The following is a 17500-nucleotide window of genomic DNA, read 5'->3' as shown; positions in this document are numbered from 1 at the left end:
GCAGACTGCTGTTTAAAGGGTCACAGCGTCTCTCTCTCACACACACACACGCTCAAACACAGACTCAGTGCCTCAGACACAACACAATGCATTTTACACGCACGCACGCAAACACATGCACACACACGTGTGCACCACACACACACACACACACACACACACACACACACATATGACCAGTTAACCTGAACCAATTCCAAATGACCAATAAGCCTGCTCTCTAACACTTTGTCACATGTATTTCCACCGGCTGCATCGAAGACCCTCGGTACAGCCCACCTGCTCCTCCGGGTTACGGCGTATGTCACTGGCATCATTGACTGAGTTCTGACGTCGGGCGTGCGTAGAGTTCAGCTAGAAGGGGAAGAGTCATTTACAGCTGCAATTCAGGTCACCGCAGGGGGACAGTCCGTTACGCGAACCCCCCCCAACGATGGAGAGAAGGAGACGTGACGTCCATTTCCCGGCAAGGGGTCTCGCTATCCGCCCACCTCCCCACCTGCCTGACAAAACCCATTACAGCCAATAGAGATGAAGAGGTGGGGGAGGGGCGGGTGTGGGGCAGTCGCCGCCCGTCATTAGGAGTAATGGGTCATGAAAGACCACAAGCGGGGTCAGCCAGGGCCGATGCGCTTACGGGAGTGTGTGTGTCTGTGTGTGTGTGTGTGTGTGTGTGTGTGTGTGTGTGTGTGTGTTTGTGTGTGATAGTCACAGATCTTCTGTTGATCTTAACGTAACCGCTACAAACACGCATGCATGCAATTTTCTTAGCCTTTCAGCCATATATCTTGTTCTTCAAGCACACACACATGCACATTGTGAGAAAGTGACCTTCTCAGTTTCATTTGAGCCCAGGCTTTTAATTCCAGTAACTTGGGAGGATATGATGTCTGTCTGTGTGCGCACACACACACACACACACACACACACACACACACACACACACACACACACACACACACACACACACACACACACACACACACACACACACACTGAGGAAGTGACATGAACAAAACTGTCCTGCATGACACAGTATCGGGCTGGTCTCTCCTCCCAACAGACGTCGGACTACGCAATGGCGTCCCTGGCCGGCGGATTGGAGGAGATGAAGACCAGTTTGTCCAATCAGACGGGAGCAGAGTTGGGACCTGCCGTGGCGGGTCCTCAGTCTTACCCGCTGGTTTCAGGTAAGCTCCACCCATTAAACAACAGTCTTATCCGCTGGTTGTCAGTAAGCCCCACCCATTGAACAGTCTTATCCGCTGGTTGTCAGTAAGCCCCGCCCATTCAACAGTCTTATCCGCTGGTGTCAAGTAAGCGCCGCCCATTCAACAACAGGAACCTAGAGATTTAGTAAAGCTCCTTCTTTTTCCGTCAAACCTAACTGGATTTCTACGACAGTACCGTAAAGTCCGCAGCCAAGATTCTGTAAAAAAACCAACTAGATTTAATTACACCTGAGGGAAAACAAATCAGGGAGGACTTCAAAATTCATCAACAAGGAACAGGCGTGAAAACCACACCGCTAAGAAAAACGATTTAAGAAAAAGCCCAACGCTGATTGTGATCGAACAACACAGAACACTGTTCAGAGGAAAAGTTCAAAGTTCAGGACACACGCTGGATCAATCAGGCTCTGGGTCAAAGTGAGTTTTACGCGATCATTACATCCAGCTCCTGTTCAGGGTTTCATCCCCGACGTTTACATCTACTGCTCCCCGGCAGTAGTGGCTGACCCTGGATCAGGGCTTGAGTGCCGCTTGTCTCTGAGGAGTGGATGAGAGGCTGTGGTAAAACTTGACCTCAGACCTGTTAAGTGTTACGAGTGAGAGTGAGATTCAGATTTCCGGGCCCCTGTGGGACAGGGAGGAAGGACGAAGACCTGTAATTAGAACGTGCAGACACACACACACACACACACACACACACACACACACACGTCTGCTGTTACCCCCCACTCTTCTTTCCCTCTCACTCCTGACTCTGAGACGAGGCTAATTAAGAGCCCCTCAGACGTGAGCCATAACGAAGGAATCATGGGAAGGGAAATTTGGGCAGCAGTCGTCAAGGGAATGTAGAACCTTTGTGTGTGTGTGTGTGTGTGTGTGTGTGTGTGTGTGTGAGAGAGAGAGAGAGAGAAAGAGAGAGAGAGAGTTTGTCAAGTATAACACATGATTTACACTTTTGCTTCAGTATTACCCCTATAGGTAGTGATTATGTTTGCATGTATCATCTCCTCTGTGTCTCTGTGTAGTGTACTAAACCCACCTCCCAAAACACACACACACACACACACACACACACACACACACACACACACACACACACACACACACACACACACACATATAAAGCCACAAAAACAGGTGTGACGGCTGCAAAACACACAGCTTGAGAGAAACCCAGAGCCTACTTGCTCTCTCACTCTCTCTCATGTCTGTTCTCAAGCTTTGCTCTGTCTGCTTGCTCTCTATCTCAGATTTCTCTCTCTCTTTCTCTCTTTTATTTTTCTCCATCCACCGTTTCTCTTTTGGTTAATCGCCTCAGCGCCCCGTCGGGGTTTTTCTCCTTCCTGGGAGTCTCTGTCTCTCCCTGGCCAGGTTCATTCCCATCCGTGTCCAGCTGTGGCTAGTGGTGTGTAGGGCAGTGTGTGCCAGTGTGTGTGTGTGTGATGGATAGTGGCTGGGTAAGTGTGTGTTTATGATGATGACGAATGTGCCCTGGTCTTCAGGCTAACACGCTCACACTCAGACGATTCAGCTGGACAGCCTTGTCATATAAACACACAAGACAGAGAGAAGGGGGGGGGAGGGATGGAGAGAGGGATGGAGAGAGGGATGGAGGGAGAGAGGTCCAGAAAAAACCACAGAGATTTACCTACATAGACTGATATAGACAGAAAAATAATTGCATGAACGGATTTTACATGAACACAGCTGTAAAGAAAAGTACTGCAGCTACCACTCACCTGATCATCCCAGACCTAAACCAGTCAGAGAGAGAGAGAGAGAGGGAGGGAGGGAGGGAGGGAGAGAGAGAGGGAGAGAGAGAGGGAGGGAGAGAGGGAGGGAGAGAGGAGATATAAAATGTATAGCTACGCCAAAAGACCAACCAGGCGCTGTCGGCCCAGTTTGGACGTGTGTGTGTGTGTTTAGTTAAACCAGAGGAACTATTGCTGGTACAGAGACATGACCTGAGGAATTGCTGCAGCGTGAACGCTGTATTACGAGAAGCACTTAAACAGACACAGGGCGTCATGGCGACAGTTACCTGGGATATCTGGAAGCGGCGAGTCTCCGAGGGCTTGTGCCGTATTTTGCACTAGACCCCCCCGTATAACGGCACTGGACGTTTTTTCGACTTTTAGAAACAGATTTTGCTATCTGCTATTACAAAATGATCACATTTCCCAGGGCTCTCTTCAGACCTTTACTGTGTATGTGAAATGGGGATTAATGACAGGAACTGTCATTTTTTCTCTTTCAGGTCGTGACCTGGCCAGCACCACGCTTCCTGGTTATCCACCTCACGTGCCCCCGGCGGGGCAAGGTAGCTACTCCGCCCCTTCCCTCACAGGAATGGTACCGGGTGAGTTCCTCCAGTAGACGCCCAATCCCTGCCCCTCGCTGCAAAGCCCCGCCCATTGGCCCGCCTCCTTCAGGCGATGCGCTCTCTCTATGAAGCCTCATATCTTAACAGAGTTTGGATGAGAGAACCATATATGTGTTTAAGATCCTGGCTGAACAGTCACAAGGCCACAAGCTCGTGATCTTTCGAACCGCACGCAGCACAAGTTTGGGGCCGGAGCGCACTGTCCGCATTTTTGGGAATCTCTCTCTCTCTCTCTCTCTCTCTCTCTCTCTCTCTCTTGCTCTCTCTCTCTCTCTCTCTCTCTCTTGCTCTCTCTCTCTCTTTCTCTCTCTCTTGCTCTCTCTCGCTCTCTCTCTCGCTCTCTCTCTCTCTATCTCTCTCTCTCTTGCTCTGTCTCTCTCTCTCTCTTGGTCTGTCTCTCTCTCTCTCTCTCCCTCTCTCTCTCTCACTCTCTCTCTCCCTCTCTCTCTCTCACTCTCTCTCTCTCTCCCTCTCTCTCTCTCTCTCTCTCTCTCTCTCTCTCTCTCTCTCACTCTCTCTCTCTCTCTCTCTCTCACCCTCTTTTATTTCCATCGGTCCCTGTGGGAGGTGCTCTTGTCTTTGCCACTTCCTGTCCCCCCCCCCGTCTGCCAGGTTGACACCGCTCCCAGGGGATTATGGGATGTCGGGCGCGGGGGGTGGGCGAGGAGCCAGGCTGACGGTCGGTCGGCGGGTGAGGTGGGCGGGCGGATCTGCGTTCTGAGCCAGAATGGCGGTCCGTTAGGTTCCAGTCTCACAGCTGTCCCCTTTCAACATCAGTAATTTGTCTTTAATGAGAATCACCGATGACCCTTGACTAATTCATTCATTCATTCTCCCGCACACCCTCTCTGGGCCCCATTCTCCTCCGGCTTTTCACGCGGGTCCCACCCGCTGCCGATGCGCACACGCGCACGCACACACGCACACACAGATTTACAAACCCACAGAGATTCGTGGTGTCACTCCAACGCAGTGGCGGACTATTAGATTTGTGGCGACAGTGTCACCCTGCTCGTTATACGCTACGCAGCGAGCCTCGTTACGGGCGTGATCGCCGCAGCTACTTCTCCCCCGTCGTCCAGTGCGGAAGGGTGCGGTGTCCGTCTGGAGCTGGACAAAGGCCGCCCCGGAGCTCCAGCACGTAACGACTCCCTCGGACGCGCGACAAATCCCAATCGGAACGACCGCGGCGGCAACGGAGCCGACACCGCGCCCTGTCAGCGAGGTGTAGCCGTGCCGAATGTGGAGGCCCGCCCCTCCCCGTGTATGGCAGGAGAGGCGTAACCTTGTCTGTCGGGAGGTGTCCGGCGCGGTTCCCTGTCCAATGACGAGCGTTCATGACCTTGCCATCTACCCTGCCTTACCGGGGCCCCCTCTCTCTCTCCTTCTCTCTCTCCTTCTCTCTCTCTCCCCCCCTCCCCTCCTCTTCGCTTTCTCCCCCTCCCCGCATAAACACTTGCCTCTGCGCCGACGGGGCGACGAGGAAACGGAAACCGTGGCGACGACCTCACATGCCCCGCCCTGCCCACAGCACCACTACTGGGTTTTCAGCGCAAGTCGCCTCTCCCCGTGACGGCCCAACGGGGCAACAGTTTCACCGGCGAGAGCAAGTGGCTCTGCTAGAACTCCATTTCCCTCCGTGATCCCTCACCTTATCAGTTCGGCACCCTCTCAGAGAGTCAGAAGGCTTCGCGCTGATTTTGGCATCATACGCTCCCATCATCCGGGTCCATCCTTCCTTTGCTCTTGTGCGTTGGACCAAACAACGTTTGTCCGTTAAAACGTTATTCACCGCGGCCCTGTTTTGAGCCTGCCAGTAATATTATACGTTACGAAAACCGTCGACGGAGAGTTTTGGAGCTGCCGCGTTTTTGAGGCTCCGGCCGACTGAATTGGAGTTAAACATCGGTTGCCGGTCGCGGTGGTGACCGTTCCCCCGCCGCTGCCCGGTCCGCTCGTTCTCTCATCCCTCGCCTTTTTATTCCTCCGTCCACCTCCCTTTTCCTTCTCTTTCGCTCTCTTAAACGCACACTCTCGCTTTCAGCAGGGGTCTGACATACGGGGGGGGGATGAGGGGCAGCACGGGGGCAGCCAGGCAGAACTGACAGAGCGGGGGATGGGGCAGAGAGCGAGAGGGTGCCGGAGGAACTTGGGGCCTGTAAGCTTGTGGCAGTCAGCTAAGAGAGAGAGTTCCCGAGAGATACAGAAGGAGAAAGAGAGAGAGAGAGAGAGAGAGAGAGAGAGAGAGATGAAAGTACTGAAACGACAGAGGAGAAAAACCACCGCAAATCGACACTCGCACCCAGCCAGTATTTCCGGAGTTTCAAACACTGGCCGTGCACATGCTCTCTGACTCTTAAGCAGGAGTCTCTGTACGCACTTCTAATCCGTGTGCCCTCGGCCTCTTCCCGGTGCCAGGTGGCGAGTTCTCCGGCAGCCCCTACCCCCACCCGCAGTACTCCACCTACAATGAGTCCTGGAGGTTCCCCAACCCCAGCCTTCTGGGTAAGTGCACACCTCACACCCGCACGCTGCTCGGTGCGTCAGAAGGGATGGATGTGCCCGCGTAGCCGTGCGCCCAAGCCAAGATTGAAAAAGCAACCACAGGGTCAGGCAGATGGGTCGACGGACCCGCGCAGGAAACTGGTGACTGGAAGCGTCTTGCGGGGCAGGCGGTGCCCTGCGCAGCGTCCCTGCTCTGGTACAGCTGAGCCGGGGAAGACACGACTGGATCATTTGTGTGTGTGTGTGCGTGTGCGTGCGTTCTCTTCAGTGTTCCAACAAGAGTACGGTTCTCTGCTGGGCTCAGAGAGAGCAGCTTCATCAGGCCTGTTCCCCAGCCAGACCCCACAAACGGCAGGTACTAAAGGCACACACACACACACACACACACACACACACACAGATTCGGGGATTAGTTTGGAGTGCTTTAAGAACAGAGACTGAGCGATGAAAAGGAGTGTCTCCAGCTTTACTCTGATACTGTCAATCTTTCAAAACCAGGGTGAAGGAACAGTTAAGTGCGTGTGCGTGCGTGCGTGTGTGTGTGTGTGTGTGTGTACAGACTTCTCTATACTGACCTATCGCCTCCTCGAGAGATGGACTCCTTGGGGATTTCTTGTTGCTTTCCTCTGTGTCAGACGTGACAGTGCCTTGACAGACGCATGTGAGCATGTGCGTGCGCGCGCGTGTGTGTGGGTGTGTTTGAGGGACTATAAAAGGTTCTAAGGCAAAGATCAGTGTCTCAGTCACTCACCTCCTTAAACCCTGTTTCTGATACACACACACACACACAATTTCACATCAAACACCTCAAATTCATGTCTTTTTCCTTTTCTTTCATCTATCTAGTTGTCTTCTCCAGTTTCCCTCCATCTGTCCATTTTTTTCACTGCCTCTCTCTCTCTGTCTCTCTCTCTCTCCATCCCTCTTCCTGTCTAACGGAGAAAAACAAGTGTCTGTTAAGTCGTGGCGTGGGGCGAAAGCTTTTCATCTCGAGGAGGTCCATCAGTGCTTAGCGCCAGCGTGCCCTGATTCAGACGGATCTGTGCCTGATTGGCTGGCTTTTTTCCCTCCGGGCTGTCGCCGTGGGCAACGGCACTGTCACTCGAGTTCCCAGTGAGAATAACATCATAGACTTAGAGATGTGCAGACTCTAAGACCCGCACAGTCTCAAGAGCTGACACAAAACCCAAAACGATTCGCGCAACCACGAACGTATCCATCACCAGTCTTTACAAGCCACGCCCATACAGACAGACCCAGGCACTCCGTCCAGAATTTGTACCCAAATTACTTTGAAGATATTTATTTGCTTTCACCCACACGCTAAAGAATTTGCCTAGCAATAACACATCACACAGTCTGCCTATCAAGTTTTCCATCCTATTATATAGATATAAGGATTCATTCATACAGATATAAGGAGGGATTCATATGGATATGAGGGATTCATACAGATATAAGGAGGGATTCATATAGATATGAGGGATTCATATAGATATAAGGAGGGATTCATACAGATATGAGGAGGGATTCATATAGATATGAGGGATTCATACAGATATAAGGAGGGATTCATACAGATATGAGGAGGGATTCATATAGATATGAGGGATTCATATAGATATAAGGAGGGATTCATACAGATATGAGGAGGGATTCATATAGATATGAGGGATTCATACAGATATAAGGAGGGATTCATACAGATATAAGGAGGGATTCATATAGATATGAGGGATTCATATAGATATAAGGAGGGATTCATATAGATATGAGGGATTCATACAGATATAAGGAGGGATTCATATAGATATGAGGGATTCATACAGATATAAGGTGGGATTCATATAGATATAAGGAGGGATTCATATAGATATGAGGGATTCATATAGATATAAGGAGGGATTCATATAGATATGAGGGATTCATACAGATATAAGGAGGGATTCATATAGATATGAGGGATTCATACAGATATAAGGAGGGATTCATATAGATATGAGGGATTCATATAGATATAAGGAGGGATTCATATAGATATGAGGGATTCATACAGATATAAGGAGGGATTCATATAGATATGAGGGATTCATACAGATATGAGGGATTCATATAGATATGAGGAGGGATTCATACAGATATAAGGAGGGATTCATATAGATATAAGGAGGGATTCATACAGATATAAGGAGGGATTCATATAGATATGAGGGATTCATACAGATATAAGGAGGGATTCATACAGATATAAGGAGGGATTCATATAGATATGAGGGATTCATACAGATATAAGGAGGGATTCATATAGATATGAGGGATTCATACAGATATAAGGAGGGATTCATATAGATATGAGGGATTCATACAGATATAAGGAGGGATTCATATAGATATGAGGGATTCATACAGATATAAGGAGGGATTCATATAGATATGAGGGATTCATACAGATATAAGGAGGGATTCATATAGATATGAGGGATTCATACAGATATAAGGAGGGATTCATATAGATATGAGGGATTCATACAGATATAAGGAGGGATTCATACAGATATAAGGAGGGATTCATATAGATATGAGGGATTCATACAGATATAAGGAGGGATTCATATAGATATGAGGAGGGATTCATACAGATATAAGGAGGGATTCATACAGATATGAGGGATTCATACAGATATAAGGAGGGATTCATATAGATATGAGGGATTCATACAGATATAAGGAGGGATTCATATAGATAGGAGGGATTCATACAGATATGAGGGATTCATATAGATATAAGGAGGGATTCATACAGATATAAGGAGGGATTCATATAGATATGAGGGATTCATACAGATATAAGGAGGGATTCATACAGATATAAGGAGGGATTCATATAGATATGAGGGATTCATACAGATATAAGGAGGGATTGATATAGATATGAGGAGGGATTCATACAGATATGAGGGATTCATACAGATATAAGGAGGGATTCATACAGATATAAGGAGGGATTCATACAGATATGAGGGATTCATACAGATATAAGGAGGGATTCATATAGATATGAGGGATTCATACAGATATGAGGAGGGATCATATAGATATGAGGGATTCATACAGATATAAGGAGGGATTCATATAGATATGAGGGATTCATACAGATATAAGGAGGGATTCATATAGATATGAGGGATTCATACAGATATAAGGAGGGATTCATATAGATATGAGGGATTCATACAGATATAAGGAGGGATTCATATAGATATGAGGAGGGATTCATACAGATATAAGGAGGGATTCATATAGATATAAGGAGGGATTCATACAGATATAAGGAGGGATTCATATAGATATGAGGGATTCATACAGATATAAGGAGGGATTCATACAGATATAAGGAGGGATTCATATAGATATGAGGGATTCATACAGATATAAGGAGGGATTCATATAGATATGAGGGATTCATACAGATATAAGGAGGGATTCATATAGATATGAGGGATTCATACAGATATAAGGAGGGATTCATATAGATATGAGGGATTCATACAGATATAAGGAGGGATTCATATAGATATGAGGGATTCATACAGATATAAGGAGGGATTCATATAGATATGAGGAGGGATTCATACAGATATAAGGAGGGATTCATATAGATATAGAGGGATTCATACAGATATAAGGAGGGATTCATATAGATATGAGGGATTCATACAGATATAAGGAGGGATTCATACAGATATAAGGAGGGATTCATATAGATATGAGGGATTCATACAGATATAAGGAGGGATTCATATAGATATGAGGGATTCATACAGATATAAGGAGGGATTCATATAGATATGAGGGATTCATACAGATATAAGGAGGGATTCATATAGATATGAGGGATTCATACAGATATAAGGAGGGATTCATATAGATATGAGGAGGGATTCATACAGATATGAGGGATTCATATAGATATAAGGAGGGATTCATACAGATATAAGGAGGGATTCATATAGATATGAGGGATTCATACAGATATAAGGAGGGATTCATACAGATATAAGGAGGGATTCATATAGATATGAGGGATTCATACAGATATAAGGAGGGATTGATATAGATATGAGGAGGGATTCATACAGATATGAGGGATTCATACAGATATAAGGAGGGATTCATACAGATATAAGGAGGGATTCATACAGATATGAGGGATTCATACAGATATAAGGAGGGATTCATATAGATATGAGGGATTCATACAGATATAAGGAGGGATTCATATAGATATGAGGGATTCATACAGATATAAGGAGGGATTCATATAGATATGAGGGATTCATACAGATATAAGGAGGGATTCATATAGATATGAGGGATTCATACAGATATAAGGAGGGATTCATATAGATATGAGGAGGGATTCATACAGATATAAGGAGGGATTCATATAGATATAAGGAGGGATTCATACAGATATAAGGAGGGATTCATATAGATATGAGGGATTCATACAGATATAAGGAGGGATTCATACAGATATAAGGAGGGATTCATATAGATATGAGGGATTCATACAGATATAAGGAGGGATTCATATAGATATGAGGGATTCATACAGATATAAGGAGGGATTCATATAGATATGAGGGATTCATACAGATATAAGGAGGGATTCATATAGATATGAGGGATTCATACAGATATAAGGAGGGATTCATATAGATATGAGGGATTCATACAGATATAAGGAGGGATTCATATAGATATGAGGGATTCATACAGATATAAGGAGGGATTCATATAGATATGAGGAGGGATTCATACAGATATAAGGAGGGATTCATACAGATATGAGGGATTCATACAGATATAAGGAGGGATTCATATAGATATGAGGGATTCATACAGATATAAGGAGGGATTCATATAGATATGAGGAGGGATTCATACAGATATGAGGGATTCATATAGATATAAGGAGGGATTCATACAGATATAAGGAGGGATTCATATAGATATGAGGGATTCATACAGATATAAGGAGGGATTCATACAGATATAAGGAGGGATTCATATAGATATGAGGGATTCATACAGATATAAGGAGGGATTCATATAGATATGAGGAGGGATTCATACAGATATGAGGGATTCATACAGATATAAGGAGGGATTCATACAGATATAAGGAGGGATTCATACAGATATGAGGGATTGATACAGATATGAGGGATTCATACAGATATAAGGAGGGATTCATACAGATATAAGGAGGGATTCATACAGATATAAGGAGGGATTCATACAGATATAAGGAGGGATTCCACTGACATGCTAAAACCACTCATGAACATTTCGACTGGGTCTCTCTAGGATCTCCGTACTACTACAGTGCAGCCACTCGGGGGGCGGGGCCTGCTGCCACGGCGACGGCCTCTGCTTACGACCGCCACTGACTGTGCAAGGGTGAGCGGAAAGCCCACACCACTGACAGCCCACGCGGGATGAGGAAGAGGAAGAGGAGGAAGAGGAAACTTGCTGTGCTTTCTGGCCCACTGCAGTCACTGCAGAAGCACATGGGCCCCATCATCTAGAACTTCTGCCAAACACACACTCACACTCACACACACACAGATTTCAGTTCACCTGTAACTGGTCTTCTGTGGGATATAAACGCTCCTGCCTTCCATGTGATGAAGTATCTTTTGCATCGTGCCTACCACCTCGAGTCTAGAGTCTGCTTCAACATTTTTATTGTCTTTAATTACGCATCACACCCCCTATTAATCACACCTTTCTAATCCTGCCCTCAACCCAAATTTACTCGGTTTACGCAAGAGAAGATCATCAGATATGAGTGTGTTTTTGTGTGTGTGTGTGTGTGTGTGTGTGTGTGTGTGTGTGTGTGAGCGTTGGGTAACAGACAATCGATCCCTGGCGGCTCAGAGCGACTTCACGGTTTAAGCCCCCCCGCCCCGTTTCTGTAACAACATCAATCCTTGTACAATATGATCGTGACATTTTTATCCCGGGGCCCTGACGACTTGCGCAACGTCGTTTAAATGCAGCGACGTGTAGTGCAGGTCATTTGCTTGTCAAAAAAAAAGAAGAGGCTCATTACCAGTGAAAAGCTGGCGGGTGAGCTGTAGACAGCGCCGTTTAAGGAAGGTGGACTGTAACTCAGGTTAGATCGCTGGCATTGTCTGCTTTGAAAGACCCCTACACTGTAAAACACGATTTGTTTTTAACCTAAAAATTGCCGAACTTCAAATTGTAAGTTTATAGAACAGTACAAAATCTGGTGTCTGATAATTATCTGTTATCACTTGAAATTGAATGAACTCAGAATTTGTAGGTAGCTCGGACATTCAGGCTACTTTTTAAAGTCAAGGCGACAAAGTATTTTTACAGTGTATTTTGTGACTGAAGCCACTTAGCTGTGGTCCCTGCTTAAGATGAGGTATTTGGTACTATTGCTAAACCAGGCTAGACCGCTGTCTGCTGTAATATTTTTACACACAGCTCATTTAAACTTGCAACCATCACAAACATAAACCAGTAAGCCGTTGACACTGAGATGTCTCTCACTGGCCATATTTGGTAAGCAGAGCGCATGAGCATAACCATTCCTGCTGCATTCCAGAAACTCCAACTGAAATGTTTTAAACTCGTCACTAACTAGATTTCTTTGCCCAACTCGAGGCTTGTCGTTTGGTTGCTGCGGCGTCGTGATGCTTGCAAACACGGTACCTTTTCTAACGGGCAGTAACGTAGTCAAGTGGCATGGGGCGGGCAAAATCTTTTTTTGCTTGTTTTGTTTTGTTTGGGTTTTTGTTTTGCTTTTTTACGGCATGGCTTGACAGGACGGACTCTCGTCGCCCAGCCTACGACGCAGCGCGGAGACGCTGGGTGGAGTTCTCTCTCTCCTTGTAGATACATGCTGTTTGCATTTGTACAGAATGCACTGGTGGTCTGCACGTTTGTCAGATTTAAAGCTATTTATGATGGAGACAGAGTAATATATATATATAGATGTATGTTTAAAGGGTTATTGTGGACATGCGGCACACGGCTGGCTAAAGACAAAAGCTTGGATTGTTTCGTGCCCCGTCGCGTTCCCGAGCTCCGGCTCCGCCGTGCCGGAACCCCGGGAGCCTTCCGTGAAAACGCCAAATGCTCTCCGGGACCTGCAGAGAAGCAGGAGAGATACCGCCTAGCCTGCGTTCCTCCACCCTGGACAGGAAGTGATGTCTTTCTTCCTCTCAGTTTGAGGGGGGGGGAAATTCCTCATAGAATATTTGGTCATTGTCTCCTTAGCCTCCCCAAAGATCCCTCCGAAGTGTGTAAATGTGCTCCAGTAAGCACAGAGACAAATCGTTCTGAGATATTTCTCTGCCTCTCTCTCTCTCTGAGTGCTGTTATTTATTCATTTTTTTCGTTCTGGTTTTAAAAAAATAAAATTACTTTCATTCAAACTGCGCTGAGACAATGCATGAAACCGAGGTGAAGGCCTTACCAAACTCACACTTGGACCGTACGTAGTGCCGTCGTGCTGATGGTATATCGTCCCCGCACGCGTCCTCGGCTTTGCTGTACAGCCGCATTCTGTCGCTCCCTCGGCAGCTCTCCACCGACTGAACGATTCATGGCAACCTGTAGATGATCGTGAACGAGGAGAGACAAACCGACCCTTTATTTAGCTATTGTCTGTGATGTGTGTTCTCAGATATTTCCTTTTTTTAAAAAACATTTCCTTCTTTTTTTTTTTTGGATACACTGTGCGTTTCTGAGTAGCTTTCCAGTGGAGAACATTGTAGATTTAGTAGAGTCACAAACACCAAAACCTTGACATGAATTGTGAAAAAAATTGAATATATCTATAAATATACATTATATATCTATATAAAAAGAAGCTTTTTTTCTTATTTTGATGGTCCGGAGTCTGAGGTAGTATTAGGATTATACTGCGTTTGTAGACCGTAAGTTGCATGTTGTGCAACTCTAAAGAACCCTTGATGCCGTTCGCCGGAGTGCTACTGGTGAACTTTGACCTTTTAACCTTTTAGTCGGAGGCATTATGAACTTGAAGTACACCAGCTAAAAAATTGAGGACAGTGCCTTTACTTTTCTACCACGTCATCCTGAATGACCCCGTGTCACTAAAAGACGAAACTGTCTGCATGACACCACCAATCAACAAACAGTGCTGTTGACCAGGGGCTGTGTTTTAGGCTGAAGAAACCAATCACCAATTTAAAAAAAAAAAAAAATCAGTCAGACTAATTAATCAATCACCGATATACGACACAGACAAAGGAGATGCCAGGTCAGTCACAGCAGGAGTCCGATCGTGTATCACAAAACCTGTCTCAAGATCTCGGGTTCTCTGCCACACGTGGAGAACATGCACTTAAAATGCATATTATATATGGCAACTAATATTTTTCTGCTAATTAGAACCTTTTAAAATTCCTAAAAAATGTATTGCCAACAATTCAAATATTTTGACTTACACGTTTAGACACAGTATTCTTGTGTGTTCATCTTTCATTGTTTTTCAAAGGACCATTAAATGGGCCTTTTTGTATAGTCAAACTGTATTTTCTATGCTCATACACCCATGCGTGAGTTTGTGAACCAAGACAGCAGTTATAAACCCCTAGTATTTATATTCAACAAAGCGATGAAGGCCGTTGCCTGAAAAAATATTTTAATACTAGTGTTTTGTTCCCTGTCCCTGCGCTCTCACTGTAAATGGACGCCTTGCCCCTGACCCGACCCCTCTGTTCGAACCCAGAGATTCTGAAGGCTCCTATTGGCTCCCAGGATGATGATTGGCGGCTGGGGCGCTGAGCAGTAGCATAAAGGGGGCGTTGCACGGTCCCTGCGCTTTCCCGTCACCCCCTTCAGACTCACGTCAGACACGGAGTCCTTTTGTCCTCTGCCGGGTCGGATTCGGTCCACCTCTCTCCGTGGGGGCGGTCTCCACCCGCTGCGCCGTCAAGACGGACCTCCGCCCTTCTCCCTACCCCATCTCCTCTGGTTCCCAACTGCCCTGCCATCCCATCAGATCCTCCTAACCCCTTTCTCCAGGTCCGTCAGGATTAGGCGTACCCTACTCATCGCGTTCCCTCGACCGTCCTGAAATTCCACCGTTCCTGGACGGTAAGATGACCGTTCGCGGACTGGGGTCAGCGACCGGGCATCTCGCTGCCTTTCCGTCCGCATGCACGTTCGGACTCGGGCGCCTTCATAATTAGAATCGCTGTTCCGTCAGAGTCGTGTAGAAGGAGTGTTGCAGAAAGCAAAAAAAAGTGCATTTTCACGCAAGAACGTCCTGTAACGGCTTTGAATATTTGTCACGTTTATTAACTCGGATTAACGCACACCCAGCTGGCCTATATTTTGCGCATTTTAAGTCATACATTTTTGAACGTTTGTATTTGTTGTTTTCCTCTTTCTGTATGGTACTGAAATGCCTTTTTTTTTTTTTAAAGCAATCCTGAAAAAAAAACAACAATAAAAAACATAAACAAACAAATTCAACAACAATTCAAGCGGAATTACCCAACAGGCACAGTGACACACATCCTGCTAAGCCATCGTCATGGAGACCTTCCCCAGATAGAGGCCGAAGCCCTGTGGTGTCCTACCGTTCAAAAAAAAGAGGGCTTTGCTTTTCAAAACAAACAATTTGCCTTTACTCATCTTCACTACATAAGGACCGTCTGAATCAAGGTCTCAATTCCGAAGCAGACTGCTACGGTCCAGGTCAACTATCCTGATTAAATACGCAGACAGAACTTGACTGAGGACATGGGAATTACCTTATTGTGGCCTTCTGTGTACAATCTGAAGCTCCTTCTGTAATTATGTACTGATAGATTCTTTCTTGAGGGACTGATCAACCATTTTTTGTTTGTTTCTTGTTTTGTTTTACAGAGTATGAAAAAAGATTTTAAGAAAGATGTTGGGTGAAACGCTGTGGCTGAGTTAAATTCAGGCTCATGGCAATCGGTTAACTTCAAAAGAAACAAAAAACCGAACCTAGAAACAGATCTGTAGCACGCGCCAAGGCTGCGATGTTAAATTCTCAAGTGTCGACACGCCATCAGACACGGAGAGAGAAGGTCTAATGGTTAGAACTGGGAGAACTGCTTCTTTAAAAAAATATGTATGTTTTTTATTGAATTTTGTAGTAGTTAAGAACAAAATCTTGGTGTTTTTTTCCTCTGCGTGCTGTGTGTTGTCTTAATATTTGAATGTATTTACTGCGGTACAAAATTTGCCAAAGATATGACACCTCTTCATTTCAATTTTTAATCTTTTTTTTTTTACATTTTTGGTTTATTTTCCAAATCCATGCATAAACTGGAAATAATTGTGATATGCTATTTTTTTGTTTTATAATTTTATTATCCTTAATGTTATGATAATTATAATTATTAAAAAAAAAAATCAGGGTTATTTTATGTGAAAATTTGAATCGTCTGACATTCGTTCCTAATCCCTGAACTCAGTACAGGGTAAATAGGCTACTAGGTGTATGTGACTATGAGTGAGTGTCATTTGTGAATTATTGATTTACGTACCTGTAATGTGAAACTAAGAAGTAATTATTTGTAAATATTTGACATAATTTTATTGGTTCATCAAAATAAAGGTAATTTTTTTAAGTTCACAAGTCTATCCACAACTCTATTTTGAGTTCACAAGTCTAATTTTTATTCAACAATTAAAGGTTAACAGATTTCTGTGGTCAAAGAGGGTGTTTGAGGTGAACAGTGTTGCCGTGAAGGCTACGTTTTTGAGACCTTTTCCCCTATGCATATATTAATACAGCAAATATCGTTTAGTCGGCCATACCGAGACTAATTCAACAGGCTTTGTTAGGTGGGTCTATTGTATCCCATCACAGCGTTTTTTCTTCGTCAGTTCTTCAGTTAACAGATCCTTAGCTGGTCCACCTTTGTAAGCAGAAGAGTTGGAAAATTGAGGTTATGTTTTTCGAGCACAGTCAGAATCGAGTGCTCTTTGGCGTCGAGGGAAAAAGAGGAAATCTCTCCAACTCCAGACACCCCTCCAGTTAAAATGTCTTTACTTGACATGTGTCAGCTGTCCAATCGGGACGGTCACTGTAGTAAAAACATGCTCGTCTTTGGTTGAGGTGCATTGAGCTGTGTGAGACAAAGGACAAGGCAAAAAACCAAAAAACTTTGGGAAAAAGGCTAAAATATGATATGCACTCCTATATGCACAGCCACAAAATGTGTGCCCAAATAAACCCGACTATGTTAATGCGCTGTGTCTGCCTTAGGTGACGCCTGCTCACAGGTAATTAGCAGAGAGCACGACAGACACACATGTCGTCTGTTTCCAA

The 17500-nt window shown here is 45.4% G+C and overlaps 1 protein-coding gene across 4 annotated transcripts in view; it reads left to right on the top strand.

The window, feature by feature from the left end:
* The window catches only part of pax5 (paired box 5), a 48362-nt gene extending 31553 nt beyond the window's left edge, over positions 1-16809 (top strand). For all 4 annotated transcript variants that reach the window (XM_035530231.1, XM_035530229.1, XM_035530230.1 and 1 more), the window contains exons 7-11: positions 1064-1190; positions 3490-3591; positions 6034-6120; positions 6389-6475; positions 11494-16809. In XM_035530231.1, the coding sequence (XP_035386124.1) occupies positions 1064-1190; positions 3490-3591; positions 6034-6120; positions 6389-6475; positions 11494-11576 (486 nt within the window). In that variant the 3' untranslated portion in view covers positions 11577-16809. The remainder of the gene's footprint in view (positions 1-1063; positions 1191-3489; positions 3592-6033; positions 6121-6388; positions 6476-11493) is intronic.
* The last annotated feature ends 691 nt before the right edge of the window (positions 16810-17500 follow it).

The sequence above is a fragment of the Electrophorus electricus genome, chromosome 9, assembly GCF_013358815.1.
Source record: "Electrophorus electricus isolate fEleEle1 chromosome 9, fEleEle1.pri, whole genome shotgun sequence".
In the NCBI taxonomy this organism is placed as follows: Eukaryota; Metazoa; Chordata; class Actinopteri; order Gymnotiformes; family Gymnotidae; genus Electrophorus; species Electrophorus electricus.
Note: the sequence above shows the minus strand (reverse complement) of the source record. Positions and strands in the feature narration are given on the sequence as shown.